The 16,556-nt window shown below is 42.4% G+C and overlaps 1 protein-coding gene across 1 annotated transcript in view; it reads left to right on the top strand.

The window, feature by feature from the left end:
- MYH10 (myosin heavy chain 10) overlaps positions 1-16,556 on the top strand; it is a 2,709,460-nt gene that overhangs the window by 1,571,811 nt on the left and 1,121,093 nt on the right. Inside the window, exon 19 of the mRNA XM_044086713.1 lies at positions 2,895-3,055. Within this exon, the coding sequence (XP_043942648.1) occupies positions 2,895-3,055 (161 nt within the window). The remainder of the gene's footprint in view (positions 1-2,894; positions 3,056-16,556) is intronic.

Below are 16,556 nucleotides of genomic sequence, written 5' to 3'. Positions count from 1 at the left end.
CACCATAAACGAAAAGCAATCTCACCTAGTACCCTGCCAACAGATTATATTCTATGGGAGCAAGCTTGAACACAACTTCCAAGATGGCTTTCCTCACTCCAGAGAAACAAGTTTATTTGACAATCTACTTCAAACTACTGGCCACAAAGACCCAGCTATCTGCAAGGAAAATTCTGCAAGCTCTGGGGTTCATGGCCTCTTGCATTCTACTAATTCCATATGCAAGACTGCATATGAGGAAACTACAATGGTATCTAAAAGGCCTATGGTGCCAACATTCTCAGGACCTGGAATCAATGATTCCTATCATTCTTTGTATAAAGACAGAGTTCCTTTGGTGAGCAGAGGCCTGCTACCACAACAAGGGGCTCCCTTTCACTCTACACCCTGCCGCCCAGACCCTAACAACAGACGCATCAGATTATGCATGGGGGGCTCACTTGGCAGGGCAGTGCATTCAGGGCAAATGGAACCAGTCAGATGCGCCTGCATATCAACCAAAAACAAATGTTAGCTGTACAGAATTCCCTGACAGCCTTCAAAGACCACATCCTTCCAGGACAATTATTGGTAAAGACAGATAACACCACAGTTATGTGGTACATAAACAAGCAGGGGAGAACCCACTCGTGCCCTCTCTGCAGACTAGCCATGGCTCTGTGGAACACAGCCTTGAGCTACCAAGTGCACCTACAAGCTCAATTCCTGCCAGGCAAGCTAAATTCACTGGCAGATGACCTTAGCAGAAATATCATGGACCCACACAAATGGAAACTGGAACCAAAGATATTCAACCTCTTGAGGAACAAATGGGGGACTCCAGAGATGGACCTGTTTGCTTCCCCTCAGAACTACCAATTGGACAAATTCTGCATAAGGACTCCCCACAGTCAAGCTTGGAAAGTGGATGTCCTGTCCTTTACCTGTGAAAGCCTCTCTGTTTATGGCTTTCCCCCTCTGCCTCTCCTCTCGAAGGTTCTGCTAAAGATCAAACAGGACAAGCCAAGGACAATACTGATTGCACCAGACTGGCCACGCCAGCATTGGTATCCCCTGTTGCGCAGTATGATACTGCTGGAGCCTTGGCACCTACATCAGACACCTTCCCTGCTGTCCCAGCAGGCGGACCAGATTCTGTACCCTCCGCTTCAAACCCTGAACCTTGCAGCCTGGCTAATTCCTTGAGCTCTCCAATAGCATCCCTCAGTAAGCTGGATGTCATTTTGGAAGCAAGGAGACCTAGTACTAAAAAATCATATGCTGAAAAGTGGAAAATGTACTGTTCCTGGAGCCAGACTCAGGGGATGGGCACAACGGTGCCCAGCTTACCTTATATTCTTCAGTACTTAACAGAAATGCTCCACAAGGGCCTATCCTTCTTATCAATTGAAATTAATGCCTGTGCCATTTCAGCACATTAGAATACTGAACCCACCCCTCTTCTCTCACCCCCTGCTAAAGCAATTCCTCAGAGGGGCCAAAAATTTAAGACCCCCCCAGGTGAGCCCTTACTCCAGCCTGGGACCTTAACTTTGTATTGGAAAAGCTCACTCTCCCTCCATTTGAACCAGCTGCAACTGCAGAGTTGAAATTCCTTTCTTGGAAAACAGCCTTTCTTCTAGCCATCACTTCAGCAAGAAGAGTGTCTGAATTACAGGCCCTCATGGTAGTGGAGCCCTTCATTATCTTCCATGCAAACAGGGTTTCCCTCAGGACCAATCCTTCCTTTATGCCCAAGGTGGTGTCTAGTGTGGCCCTAAATCAGTCCATACATTTGCCTACCTTTTTCCCGAATCCACAAAATAAAGAAGGAATACTGCACTCTTTGGACATACACAGACAACTTAGATTTTATTTGGACAGGACTAAGCCTCTTAGAAAATCTGAACAGCTGCTAGTTGACTTTGCTGCAGGGGCAGAGGGGAAGGCCATTTCAAAGCAAACCATTTCTAAATGGATAGCCCATTGCATTCATTTCTGCTATAAGCACCATGAAAAACCTACCCCACAGGGGATAAGATCACATTCCACCGAGGCTGCATCTATCTCCACAGCCTTTCTCAGAGGAGTCCCTACCAGGGACATCCAAGAAGCTGCTACCTTGAGCTGTGTACATACCTTCACCAAGCATTACCACATGCCTATTTTTTCTAAATCCAGAACTGGTTTTGCCACTGCAGTCTTGCAGGGCTTTAGTAGCTGGTCCTAATGCTCTCTAACTTCCTTGTCCCTTCCTTAGCTTTGGGAATCACCCCAAATATAATGACTGCAACAGTGAAACACTAAGAACATAATACAGTTGTGTGTACACTTACTATAAATGTAGATGTTCGAGTGTATTCACTGTTGCATTCCGGTTTACCCTCTCTCCAGCCCCCTGACTTCTCTTAGCTCTACCTTTCCTTCTTGTTTGGTGTATTTAAGCTTTCTGGTGTATTTGCTTTATGATGGAGGTGTACCATAACATATAATTTCTTCCCATTGTGGGGGCATCTGACATCTGGGGCAAGAAAAACTGATGTAGTGGCATCGGCTGCATGTTTTATACCCCTGACGACCTGAAGTCATGGAAGAAGAGAGCATCTGACACAGGAATCCAAGACTCTGGTATTCAGGCTGGCTGAGGGCTATTTGCAGGTAGATAACCCAAATGTAATGACTGCAACAGTGAATACACTCGAACATCTACATTTATGGTAAGTGTACACAACTGTACTTTCAGGTTGATGCAGGGGGCTTTTGCTTTTGTTATGTTTTTTTTTTCTCTTTGGATTGCTGTTTTTGAAGTACTATGCTAAATGTCAACTTTTTGCACACAATTTAATTTTGATCACTTTTGAAAGTAGGTGTCATTGCTTTTCATGATACTGATGCATACTTTAATTTTTTTTAAGATTCGAGCTCTGGAATTAGACCCAAACCTGTATAGAATTGGACAGAGTAAAATTTTTTTCCGTGCTGGTGTGCTTGCACACCTTGAAGAGGAACGAGACTTGAAGATCACCGATATCATAATCATGTTCCAAGCTGTGTGCAGAGGATACTTGGCTAGAAAGTAAGTTTCTGAAAATTCAGTGTTCAGAATCATGCACACACAGAGCCAGATACTTTAAACCACAATGAAGTAGAACTGGTATTACCCTGTAGGCATGTGTACATTCTCACCCTTGTGTTAAAAGTTAGTGTTGAAGAGCACTTGGACCAGTTAACATAAGAAAGTAATCAAATTGTACCGAGAATTTTGTGTATGTGGTATGGGACAGTGCTTGTTGTAAGGCCTCCTGAGCTTTTCTAATCAATTGAGTGAGTACGTTTGTTTTATACGATTGTATTTTCTGCATCAAGCTGAACATCCATATTGATGCAGTTTGTGGTGGAACACTGCATCTCCATGAATGCACATCTCCTCACATGTACCAGTTTGTTTTTTATGCTTGTAGAGTAGATCCCCTGACATGCATAACCATCAGTATAAGTGGACATCAGATTACCAGTAAGGACTTGTATCTGCATTAACTTTGCTGCCTCGTTGAGGACCATAGAGTTTATAACTGCTTCTAGAGTCATTGATTTAATGCTGTGTTTCAAAGGTATATTGGGGCAAACATTTTGGCCTATTTCATGTTCAGAAACATGGTGGCTGAATGCTCTTTATGCAGGGATTTTTGGAGTAGTCCAGTACTCCGTTTCAGGCATTTACAGGAATGTGTGAAGAGTATTATTAAGGCTGTGCACTCAGAATCGGTTGAAACCTGACTGCCATAGAGCAAAGCCCATTGTTCAGCCAGCTCTGCAGGTCTCAGGCCAACACCTGTCTTCTATCTTGACAGAAATAAGGACTAAAAATGGTGCACTGTTGGCTCTTACCCTTGGAAGTAGGATGTATCATGTGTGTTCTTATACTGCTCAGCCTAGAATTGATTGGCTGGAGCAAGAGGTAAGCCAAACTGATCCCAGCCACGTTGATCCAGGGAGCAGGCTGTTTTATCTACCAAGTCATACATCAGCAGTACATGGGACCAAATACTCTGGGCATCTCACGGTGCAGTTCCCCTAAGCCCAGTTGTCTACATGATCCTGATTAATTCTACATCACTGCTTGCATCTAATTTTAAGCAGATGCTTGCTAGTTGTTGAAGAGAGTTTGAACTGAAGCTCACAACAGGTCTGCTGGAGGCCTGTCTTCAGTGTGTTTTCCACACACTGATGACTTGATCAAGGGCCAGTTCTCAGATCCCTGTCACCCAGTACTCTTCAGTCACAAAAGTCGCATATGTTTGTGTGGGTACCATCTGATTTTTCTTGGTAGGGAAGCAGTAGTAGTTTTCACTCTGGCTGCCAAAAAAGTGACTGTGGTAAATGGAAGATAATGCCACCTCTCCTCTAGATAACCCCTTCTTTAGTGAGTCGTGAGTTCTTCAAGGTCCTGCTTCCTTTCCCCTTCTTTTGTTGCTTGCTGAAGAGATTTGAAGAGCACTGGATTACTTCCCCAGCAATGATTATATTCATTAAGGGTGCTATTCTAACAGCATGGTAACACATTGAATGTGCTATTTTAGCCCTCATGAAGACAAATGCTGTGTGTAAGCCCATGTGTGAGTGGGTAGAGTAGTTGTCTAACTCTTCTAAAAGCAAGAGCTTGAAGTCTAAAATGAGATACAAAACATTTTACTGATTAAACATGTGAATTTGAACAATAATCTTTCTATTTATTTATTTTTATTCTAATACAAAGTTTAGTTGTTTAACCATTCTAAAACAAAGCTTTATGTGATGTATGCAGCCTATTACAGATTTCATACATCACAACACTTGCTGCATTACTGACTAGTAAGGTTGCTAAAGCTTTGAAAAGTGGCAGGAGATAACGTTCTTCTATTACGTTGGAATTTAGGGCTCACTGTCATGTCAGTAAACTCAGTCTAGGCCCATCTAGTTAGTAAAGCAGTGAATGAAATGGGGAACCTCCTAGAGTCCAGACTATAGAAGGGCTTTGAAACTGTGGCATATATGGAAATGGGGCATGTCTTTTATTCTGTTGTAATTTTGACTGTATGGGTAATATGGCTAAGCCACGGGTTCAGATGTATGCTTCTACAAGGTAGAGCGACTAAGATATTCCTCTGTCTTAAGGAGAGAAACTCTGAAAACAAGATCCTTGGTGCCCGTTTTTTGATGTATGTATCTGCTGCGGACCTTATGACTTCCTGAGGAGCAGGCTGAGCCCCTCTTCCTTCTACCTTCACGTTTCATTCTGTCTAGACATGAAGGAAAACTCTGAAGGGTTGCAGGGCTTACTGCTTCCATTGTCAGCTAGAGGATAATTCCACCATTTGCTCTGATGTAGTCCCTGCTTTAGTCTGGGTAAGACATTGGGAGTGTTTTTGTAGTCTACCCTATCCTGGAACAGTGGGTTCTAAACATGGCAATTACGGACACTTACTGATAATCTCACATGGAAGAGATTGGCTAGTGCATAACTCCATCTCAGTAGCAGTCTTGGACAGGTTCAGACTTCACTTATAGGTGCTAGGATCTTTCCTGTTTTCTGTAAGCCTGGCAAATGCTTTCTAATTTTGACCACATAGTTAGAAGATGATTGCCTTCCTTTTATGGTTCCCAGTGAGTTCGTCCACCAGTTCTGTTACACATGGTCACCTTGCAGGTGCACATGGCCTTGCTTCTACAGTGGAGCCTTGGTAGTGCCACGGTCACTTCTAGCACAGACATTTTGAGATTCACATGGAAGATTCCTATGGTTCAGATTGGATTGGCGTCGCTTTCAGTGAAGAGTTTTGCCATTTGGGCTTTCCTGAGTGCCTGGAGACATTACCAAGCTCATTGGCATTGGTGGATGAAGTTTGGCATTAGATAAATAAATCCCCATTTGCTTATTTAACTTATCTGTGAGATTAGCTGCTGTTACCCCTATCCATGACTCCCTGGAGATGTCCCTTCTCTTTGCACTCCCTTGATTACAGTTGCAGGTGTGATCACAAACTGGAAAAAGGTCTTTCCGATTCCATACAGCATGTTGTCTGTCATTGCAGAACTGGACTCTTCCCATGTTTGGTTGCTCCTGATGTTGGAGTGTGCATAGAAAGGTCATGCCTGTGGCGAAAACTGTATGAGGATATTCCAATATCTAGCCTCAGACCCTGCTACATCTTTGTTGCTTAGTGGTTGCCATGGTCCATAATGTTTTTTTAAATGCCCGTGGTTTTAGAAGTTCGTGTGCTGTGCAATGTTTTGGGGTTCAAAGTTACTGACCACTCAGACTTTTTGGTGGTAGATCCATTTCCAGATGCTGGGTTGCTGGACAGTTTCCAGGATTCTTCATCTCATAATGCTGCTTGATTTTTTTCCAGCTGAACCAGTCACAGATACTGAGAAACTATCACTCGTCACTTGAGAGTTGAATAACTCACCTAGGTTTGCGCAGTGTATGAAGTGTGACTGATACGTTAGGGAGTTAAAAGCAGTCATCCTAGCTTTTTATTTTATTCTGAACAGCTTTGGAGGTATAGCTGCTGTTGGGACCACTCCTCATCTAGTCTGGCCAACAGTCCATTGTTGGTATGATTTGGTAATTAAGTAAGGGTGTATATAGGACAAAACCACCCTACAAAAACACTGGGGAAAGAGACTGGAAAGCTTTTTGGTTAAAGTAACATAAATCCTATGCATCTTTAAAGAGAAGAGGAGGAAAAGCCAAAACCTACTACTGTTACTACTTCATGGACAAAAATAGTATGATGTTCTTCATGTTTCCCTGCTGCAGTCAGTACATTTGGGTAATCCGCTGGCTGGTTGCCCTCAGTCGGACTGAATATCAAAGTCTTGGATCCTGCGTCTGTTGCTGCCTCCTCTTCCATGACGTCAGGTCGTCAGGGGTATAAAACATGCATCCGACGCCATTTTCTTTAGTCTTTCTTGCCGCGCGGTGCCCGAAGCAGAAGCAGTTTGCAAGTGCCTGTCAGCCTACTCCTGGAATTTTTGCATTCGAGTTTCAGACCGAAGTCTTCAATTAAAGCTAAGTACCCCATTGGGGAAACATTTTCTTGCTCCTTACCGATGTCAGTAAAAGTTAATAATTGCATTACTTGTAGGAAGCAAGTACCTCCTAAGGATTTCCATTTGTACTGTATTCCTTGCCTAGGCCCAGATCATAATGTGCCTTGCTGTCGGTTTTGTGCTAGATTTAACCAACGCACTATTAGGTGTCGGTATATCTTTGCTTCATATTATTTTGGAAACCGATTTAACTATCCCGAAATGTCGTTGGATAGCAAATCTGACTACCGAGTTCACAAAAAACGCAAAGAAAAGGACAGAGACAGACCGTCGAGGTCCAAAACCAACGACAAAGCTTCTCCTAAGCCAGTCGCCGGTACTCACTGAGGCGCTTTCGCAGCCTGTGATACCCGCTACTGAGACCCATGTGGAGTCGCATGCCGCGGGATTCTCAGAGTATTGTACCCGTGGATGTCTCTCCCTTGGATGGGTCCGGAGCCGCTGAGCAGGCACTGGCTTCTGAGGGTGTTTTCAGGCCTCAGCATTTCTATATAAAACTGACGCCACATTCAAAAACAAAGACAGAAGCAACTTCTAAGGCTAAAACAATGACGCATGAGCCACATGCTCAGGCCTCTATGCCCAAAAAACAGATTATCAAAATGGCTGAAGACTTAATTACCCTGATCAGGGGTTCCCAACCACCCCCTGATAAGAGGCCTAGGCAAGACACTGATTATGAATCTTCAGATCAGGTTTCTATTTCTTCTGATTCCTCTTCTGATCAGGAATTTTCTATACCACCCTATGAGGATTCAAATGCAGAGGAATCCATCCCATCTGCATCTCCTCCTGAGGATTATTCTTTTGGAGAAACCTTGCATACTTTGAGGGAACATTTTCATTGGGAGAGTCGAGATTTCTCAGAATCAAAAGAGGCTTAGGGATTTCCTCCTTCTCCCTCAGCATTTGCCTCTGGCCATACCTCCTGTATTAGACATTGTTGATGTGTTTTCGGAATCAGGCATAACTCCAGATTCCCTCTCTCCGGCTCCTAGCAAGCCAGACAGATATTACAGGGTTCCTGACTCCCACAAATTTTTATTTAAAAATCCTGCTGCTGACCCTGAAACTGTCTCACAGGGTCCCAAAGGTGTAAAGGCCTCAACAGCTAAGAATCCTATCCCCTCTGATAGAGATTCCAGGGCTCTGGATAGATGGGGAAAAAAGGTTTATACGTCTGCAACCTTGGCAATTAGGGCCTTAAACTGCCAGTTTCATATGCTTAAATATCAACAACATGTTATGGGATTATTGAAACGGAAAATTATGTTGATTTCTGAATGTGTGGAAAATAAAGAATTACAGGAATTATTGCATGCAGCAGAATAGGTTGGAAAGCATACTTTGCAATGTGGTTTTGATTCTTTGGAGGCCTCCTGCAGGGCCACAGTTACTGGATCTATGATTAGAAGCCAATGCCTGGCTCAAGGAGCAAAATCTGCCTGATCATGTTAAAGCTAAATTGTTGGATGCACCTTTACAGCATGATACTCTGGTAATAAGGCAGAAGAGGATTTAAAGAAAATGGAAGACAAAGCCAAGTCTATGCAAACTGTAAAAGACTTCTTACAAGTGCAGCCACCAAGATTCAGTAGACACTGGCCTACAAAAAATTGGTCCTTTCCTGTGTCTGACAGAGCCTCACGGGGCAAATCCAGGCACTCAAAAGGCTCTAGATACCAATCACAGGGTTCTTACAGGTCAGAGCAATGGGGTGCCTCTACCTCCAAATCTGGAGGAAACAAAGCACAATCATACAGTAAACAGTCTCAATGACTTTCCTCTGCCATCACCAAGCACTTATCTTTTGGCAGCCCCCTTAGGGGGAAAACTAGCACTTCATGCTCAAAATTGGCAGTTAATAACCCAGGACAAGTGGGTATTAAACATAGTATCTCAGGGATACAGATTTCATTTCCATACCTTGCCAATCCCAAATGGTTGGCCAGACCTGCCACAAAATCAATGGGCAGAGGCACAGAAACAAGTTACGTCCCTCATGGATATGGGGGCTATTCAGCCAGTACCAGAACAGGAAAAAGGACTAAGGTTTTACTCCAGACTGTTCTTGGTACCCAGAAAATACAACCCTTGGCGCCCAATACTGGATTTATCGATTTTGAACACATTCTTGGACATACCAAAATTCAAAATGCTAACTTTGCAGCAGCTTCTGCCCATGCTGGGCAAGAATGCTTGGCTTGTGACTCTAAACTTAAGAGGCATACCTGCATATCCCAATAAGGGAATCGTGCAGAAGATACCTCCGCTTCAAGGCTGGTTTTATGCACTACCAATTCTCTGCACTGCCCTTTGGCTTATCTACTGCGCCCAGGGTCTTTACAAAATGCTTGGCACCAGTAATTCCATTTTGCAGACAAAGAAACATACAAATCTATCCCTACTTGGACAACTGTCTCATTCAACCAGAAAACAAGGGCATTCTTCTTCAACATCTGGCATTTGTAAAAAGGCTTCTAATATGCCTAGGGTACACAATAAATCACAACTGGTACCCTCTCAAAAGATTACATTCCTGGGTGCAAGCTTGAATACAACCGCCCAGATGGCTTACCTTACACCAGACAAACAAAGGCAACTGACTATTTACTTCAAACAGATGGCAACAAAACCCCAGTTATCTGCAAGCCACATTCTGCAGGCTTTGGGGTTCATGGCATTGTGCATTCTACTAATTCCATATGCAAGACTGCATATGAGGAAACTACAGTTGTATCTAAAAAGTTTATGGAGTCAACATTGTCACAGTCTGGAAACAATGATTCCTCTCATTCCCTGCCTACAACAGGAGTTTCTTTGGTGGGCAGACACATGTCACCAGAACATGGGACAGTCTTTCACTCTACACCCTGCCAATCAAACCCTAACTACAGATGCATCAGACTATGCTTGGGGGGCCCACCTGGTGGGGAGATTTATTCAGGGCATATGGAGCCCAAACCAAATTAATCTGCATATCAATCAGAAAGAGATGTTAGCTGTTCAGAATGCCCTGACAGCCTTCAAGGACTTACTTCGTCCAGGACAACTGCTGATAAAGATGGACAACACCACAGTTATGTGGTACATAAACAAGCAGGGGGGTACACATTCCTACCCCCTTTGCAGACTAGCCATGACATTGTGGGACACAGCCTTGACTTACCAAGTACACCTTCAAGCACAATTCCTGCCAGGAAAACAAACTACTCTGGCAAACGACCTAAGCAGAAATCTTATGGACCCTCACGAGTGGAAACTGGATCCACAAGTCTTCAGCAAGATAACAGAGAAATGGGGGAGCCCGGACATAGATCTATTTGCATCTCCCTAGAATTATCAACTGGACAAATTCTGATCAAGGACTTATCACAAGCCAGCATGAAAAGTGGATGCCCTATCCTTCAGTTGGAAAAACCTACCAGTCTATGCCTTTCCTCCTCTGCCTCTTCTTCCCAAAATCTTACTAAAGGTCAGACAGGAAAAAACAAAAATGATCCTAATTGCCCCGGACTGGCCTCGCCAGCACTGGTACCCAATTGTAAGGAATATGTCTCTACTTCCTCCTTGGTACTTGCCTCAAATACCTCATCTACTGTCTCAGCAGAACAATCAAATTCTGCAGAATCAGCTCCAAACTCTGAATCTGGCAGCATGGCTGATCATGTAACTATTCAAACACCACCTCTCAGTAAATCTGTGATGGATGTCATTTTGGAAGCCAGAAGGCCTAGTACTAGAAAATCTAATGCTGATAAATGGAAGAGATTCTGTGTTTGGAACCAATCACAAGGGACTGACACAACAAAGCCAAATATTCCTCAGATTTTACAATATTTGACTGAGATGCTTGACAAGGGCCTATCTTTTTCATCTATAAAAATCCATGCGTCTGCCATCTCGGCTCATTACAACACAGAGCCTCCCATTTTTTTCTCATCCTCTGTTAAAACAGTATCTTAGAGGGACCAAAAATTTAAGGCCTCCCAGAAGATCACCAACTCCTGCATGGGATCTCAATTTTGTATTGGAAAAGCTCACCCTGCCTCCATTTGAGCCAGCAGCTACTGTGGATATAAAGTTTTTATCTTGGAAAACAGCTTTCCTTCTGGCAATCACTTCAGCAAGAAGGGTATCTGAACTACAGGCCCTCATGGCTGTGGAGCCTTTTATTACATTTTACCCAAACAAGGTGTCCCTCAGGACCAATCCTTCCTTTATGCCTAAGGTGGTATCCAGTGTGGCTCTTAACCAAACTATTCACCTGCCAACTTTTTACCCAAATCCGCAGAACAAGGGGGAGCAGATTCTGCATTCCTTGGACGTACACCGACAACTAAGATTCTACTTAAACAGGACAAAATCTCTAAGAAAGTCTGAGCAGCTATTGGTGGCATTTGCTGCCGGATCAGAGGGAAAGGCTATTTCAAAGTGGATAAGCCACTGCATTTGTTTCTGCTATTTGCATCATGGTAAACTGGTGCCCAAGGGAATCGGGTCACATTCCACCAGGGCTGCATCTACCTCAGCAGCTTTTCTCAGAGGGTTCCAACCAAAGACATTCTAGAAGCTGCTACTTGAAGCTCTGTTCATACTTTTACAAAGCATCATCATTTGCCTCCCTTCTCCAAGTCTAGGGTAGGCTTTGCCACTGCAGTGCTGCAGGGCCTTATAGCTGCTCCTAATGCTTTTTAGTTCCAGCCTCCCATCCATAGCTTTGGGATTCTACCCAAATGTAGTGACTGCAACAGTGAAACACAAAGATCATAGTACAGTTGTGTACACTTACCATAAATGTAGATGTTGAGTGTATTCACTGTTGCAGTCCGGGTTACCCACTCACCATCCCCCTTTTTTCTGGAACTTCTCTTTCCTTTGCTATACTCTACAGCCTTTGGGGTGTATTTACTTTTAGATGAAGGTAAAGTTGATGTTGTTACAATTGCATTTATATATTTATTCATATATATATTATTTTGCACCCCATTTGGGGGGCACCTGACATCTTGAGCAAGAAAAACTAAAGAAAATGGCGTTGGCTGCATGTTTTTATACCCCTGATGACCTGACGTCATGGAAGAGGAGACAGCAACTGACGCAGGACCCAAGACTTTGATATTCAGGCCGACTGAGGGCAACCTGCCAGCAGATTACTCAAATGTAATGACTGCAACAGTGAATACACTTGAACATCTACATTTATGGTAAGTGTACTCAACTGTACTTTTTTTTGACATTCAGGTCCCTGATGATGATGGGAATGATACCATTCCAAGCAGTGAATCTGCCTCATGGTTGAGGTTACTGCCACTTCAGGGAATGTTTTCTGATGCCTTGAAGTCTTTTATATAAAGATTGCTGCTGTAGTAATAGCAGTACTTGTCCATGAGAGATTACTGCAGGTGGGCATAAGCCCTTCTGGTCTAACATCCAGAGTTTTTTTCAGATATCCCATAGTTAAGTTAGATTTGCTACTTTGCCCAGAATGCTAATACAAGGTTAAAAGGATGCCATTTTTTTCAGTTATTTTTTGCTGCAAGAGGGTAAGTGGTTGAAAGTCTGTCTCCCTAAGGGGTGATGAGTAGTGAGCTTGTTTATTGCATTAAATTGTCTAATAATTGGTTTAAAACAATTTTAATACTGCTTTGACCTTTGTATTTCATGTTTGTATTTCTGAAGTCTGTGTCCCTTGGAAAAAAAAAGGTAAGTGTACCTGTAAAAGAAAAACCTTTCTAGAGAATTGCTTTTTGCAGCATATCATAGTTGAGGACCATTTATCTGCCTCTGAAGACTATACCACTTCAGGTTAGAAAGCTGCATCAGATCAAACTTAAAGTTAAGAACGTTTCTCAAGTGAATGGCCCATAACATTAGAAGAGGTATTTGCTTTTCCCAGTATGAGTGAACTGCTGTTCATTGGCCACAGACATAGTTTCACCCAAGAAAGAAAGAGCACATCATAAAGAACCAGCAAGCATATAAGGCCGTATTGAACCCACCACTTTGCCCATCCCTTCTTGTATGACTTTCCATAACAGTATCCCCACCTGTTTTTTTCCTTCCAGAGGCAGACAGTGGGCTCCAGTTACCAACTACTAGCCAAACCTCCATGCTTCTGCAACAGATGTCCAGACTTCATTTTTCATCTGTGCCATCAGAGGACTTTACCTATAAAGATATTCCTACTCTTCTGGTTCACTAAGTTCCAGATGGCTCCTTATCTTTCATCTACCAGAGCAGAAGCCTTCTCATCAGAAGGATTGTACTCTCTGCCTCTAGGGCTTGACATCCTAGGGCCACCTTAATCTTCATCTTCAATTTTATTTAAAATTCGTCTTTCTTTCTAAATTTAAAGTGAAACCTGCAAATGTAATAGTGATATAAAGAAGTTCTTAATGATATAGGATTATTATGTGCAACTGGACTGTGGAATTTCATACACTACAGTATAAGTTCATGTTATTGCTTTGTCAAAATTACAAAAAAAACCTCAACTGTAACTACAGAATAAGAGAATATTGGATAAAACAGTAATGACATAGCTGGTGTAGTCCAAACCCCTCTGAACCAGGGCTTCACACAGTTCCAGTTAAGCCCCCTGCTGAATAGATAGAATTAGTATGCCTGGAATACGCTCGGTTTAAGATCACATACAGTCAGACTTTTCTTTGGAACTTTGCAAAAGTTCTCCACAGTACTGATAATTTTGCCTGCAGATGTACCAAAAACAGTAGGTACTGCTCATACAAACCTAGTATCTTACTGCTTGCTTATTAGTATACAGTTTTTAAGAAAAAAATGCAGCATCAGGGAACAAAAATAAATTGTGTCTGAAACCAGGCACCCTCAGAAAGAAAACTGGAATGAGAAATGGAGGGATGATATTTGAATATAAAGGCAAGTCAAAATGTAGACTTTTACATGTTCTGTTTGTAAATTGAGATGTTATTGGAAAAGCCAGTAGAGAGGTGTCAGCTTTCGTATCCCCAGTTCTGACCCTTGCAACTGTGAAAGGTATGAGATCACACTTGAAGGGAAGCAGGCCTGCTGCACTGTTGAAATATTGCAATGCTTTGAAGGCAAAGAAACACTGGAACACCTAAAATGTTAGTGTGTTAATGAAGTAGATGTCACAATTCCAAACACTTATTTATTGTTGAGATGTTACTTTGATGCTGTGAAATGAACTAAAACAATGAACACATGCACACTCAAAATCCAGAAGCAGAAATTAAGCATATATAGCTGACAAGGCTGTCGTCCCAAGTAGCCAGCTGCCATCAAGTACATCTTGCTCGAGTCAAATGCTAAATGCCCTTTATACAACTGCTTAACCACATCTGCTATGCCAGATTTGGTTGCAGGATATTTGCTGAGGGGTACATGGCTGTGTGGCAAAGAATGAGCCCTAAAGGCCATCAAACACTAAACCTCTAGGCTCCAACTAGACAAGGAACACACAACTTAACTCAGATTTCCTTTCCAATAAACGATGATACCACTGATTATTCCATCCTCAGGCACCAGTCCAGAAGATTCCTTTGGGGAAATAATTAAATGGGAACGTTACATGCTGCAATCCCAAGGTGGTCTCAGATTGCTGTAGAAAAAGGTACCTGAACCTCTTGGACATAGAGGAGTCTAAGCTTGGCAGGAGGCCCCTGCCAGCACTGTTTCAGGCTTAGAAACATTCATTTGAAGAAGCTTACCTGGAGGCCATTTCACATTTGTTAGCCATTAAGAAGCATGACATGTTTTGCAGGTTGCCAAATGCTAGTACGTGCCTATGTAAGAGTCTGAATTTGTGTTGTAGGATCACTGGACAGCCGTCAAAACCCAAAACACTTAGCATCATTTTCATTAGTTGAATGTAGTGCTTTATCATCAAAAATTGACAGTATCACTGAAATACTTTTTTGTTGTGGGGCAAGCCCCTCTACATCCCATATAGGAGGTATTGGTTGTCCATCCTGTCTACTTAAACTTCTTAAATCCACAGTTCCACAAAAAAGAGCTGGGATTAGAAAGGAAGAAAAGGGAACAGATATGGAATTTAGTAAACTCCACAAGAAAGATAAACATAACTGCAGTTCATCATAGATCACAAAATTTGATAAATCTGCAACAAAAAAGTTGTCTATTCAGATAACTGCAGATCAGATACTGAGTGAACGTTCATTGAAAAAAAATATACTGCAGTCATTGAAAGTTTATTTAGATACTTCTGATACATATTTCCTTTATAAAAGTGTCATTAACAAGACTACACAATGCCTTAGTCATTGGCTGGTACACTAGTCTTATCCCTAAATGCAGCCAGAGGTTAGAACTGACCCCTGACCCAAGCAGCCTCGCTAAGGATTAGGAGAATATAGTTTTGATCTTCTTTGAAGAAGAAGAACTGTAGACCTTTTTCACTCTTGCATTCATGCTTTAAATTGCAGGTCTCTCCTAATAAGATGTTAAGCAGATTATATAAAGCTGATAAGAGTATGTAATACTGTAAATCTGTGATAGGGCACTGTGGATCTTGATTTTTTTGGGAAGCATATCTTTAAGTGTGGCTGTGACTTGGTGATGCTGTCAGTTACCCTGTAGCCATAGTCACAGTTGTATGGATGTTGAGCCGTGTTTGGCTTAGGATCCAGACAGCACCAGATGACCTTAAGTGATAGTTGTTGGACTTGCCTTTAATCAGAAACTTTTTGGATTTCCTTTCCAAGAAATAAAGAAAAAGGAAGAAAAGGGAACAGATACAGATTTTAGTAAACGATTATTTGACCTTCTATTTCCCATACACAGTAGGAACTTGTGTAGCTGATACATTGCAACAGTATGGGTATATGTGGAAAAAAATGCTGAATTGTTACCAGGAGAGTAGATTCCCAGCCCAGATTTCATTAGAGAGGTCAATTCATATATTACCTGTTGCACTAAGAGCATATGTATCATGCCCTTGTTTACCAAGTATAGAGAGACTTCAGTTTCCTAGAAGTCAAGTTGTCCATCCTTTGGAGAAAAACTCAAGCTTCCCAAGCACAGTATTAGCTTTTGTAGCTTATCAGCTTTATTGTTTAGAAATGTCTGTCAACATCTAGAAGAAAGATGACAAGCCTATTTCCATCCCACAAATAGTGTCTGTCCTGAAGGATGCCATCTTTTTATCCTGAAAGCATATGACTTCTGCTCCCAGTTAGGCACGTGATTTTTATACTCTTAGAGTGGAATTACATCTTGAAGATGCATCGAAGAGCAGGCTTCTGCCTGGTGTCTTTGCTTTCACATGCATTCTAATGTCCCCAGCTTCTTCTCTCCACTGTACCAACTAATTTGAAATTTGAAACCTTGGTCAGAGAAGGCAAGAGGGTTTTCTCCTCTGCTGTGTAGGGATTTGCATAGCTATTTGTCTCAGCTGCCTGTGTTCTAGTCCTTTTCTAATGGACCAGGAAATGAAAAGGCTGTCAAATCACCCCAAGTTT

Source organism: Protopterus annectens, chromosome 10.part0 (assembly GCF_019279795.1).
Source record: "Protopterus annectens isolate FY-2018-M chromosome 10.part0, PAN1.0, whole genome shotgun sequence".
NCBI classification, from domain to species: Eukaryota; Metazoa; Chordata; order Ceratodontiformes; family Protopteridae; genus Protopterus; species Protopterus annectens.
This window is presented reverse-complemented; position numbering and strand designations above follow the sequence as displayed.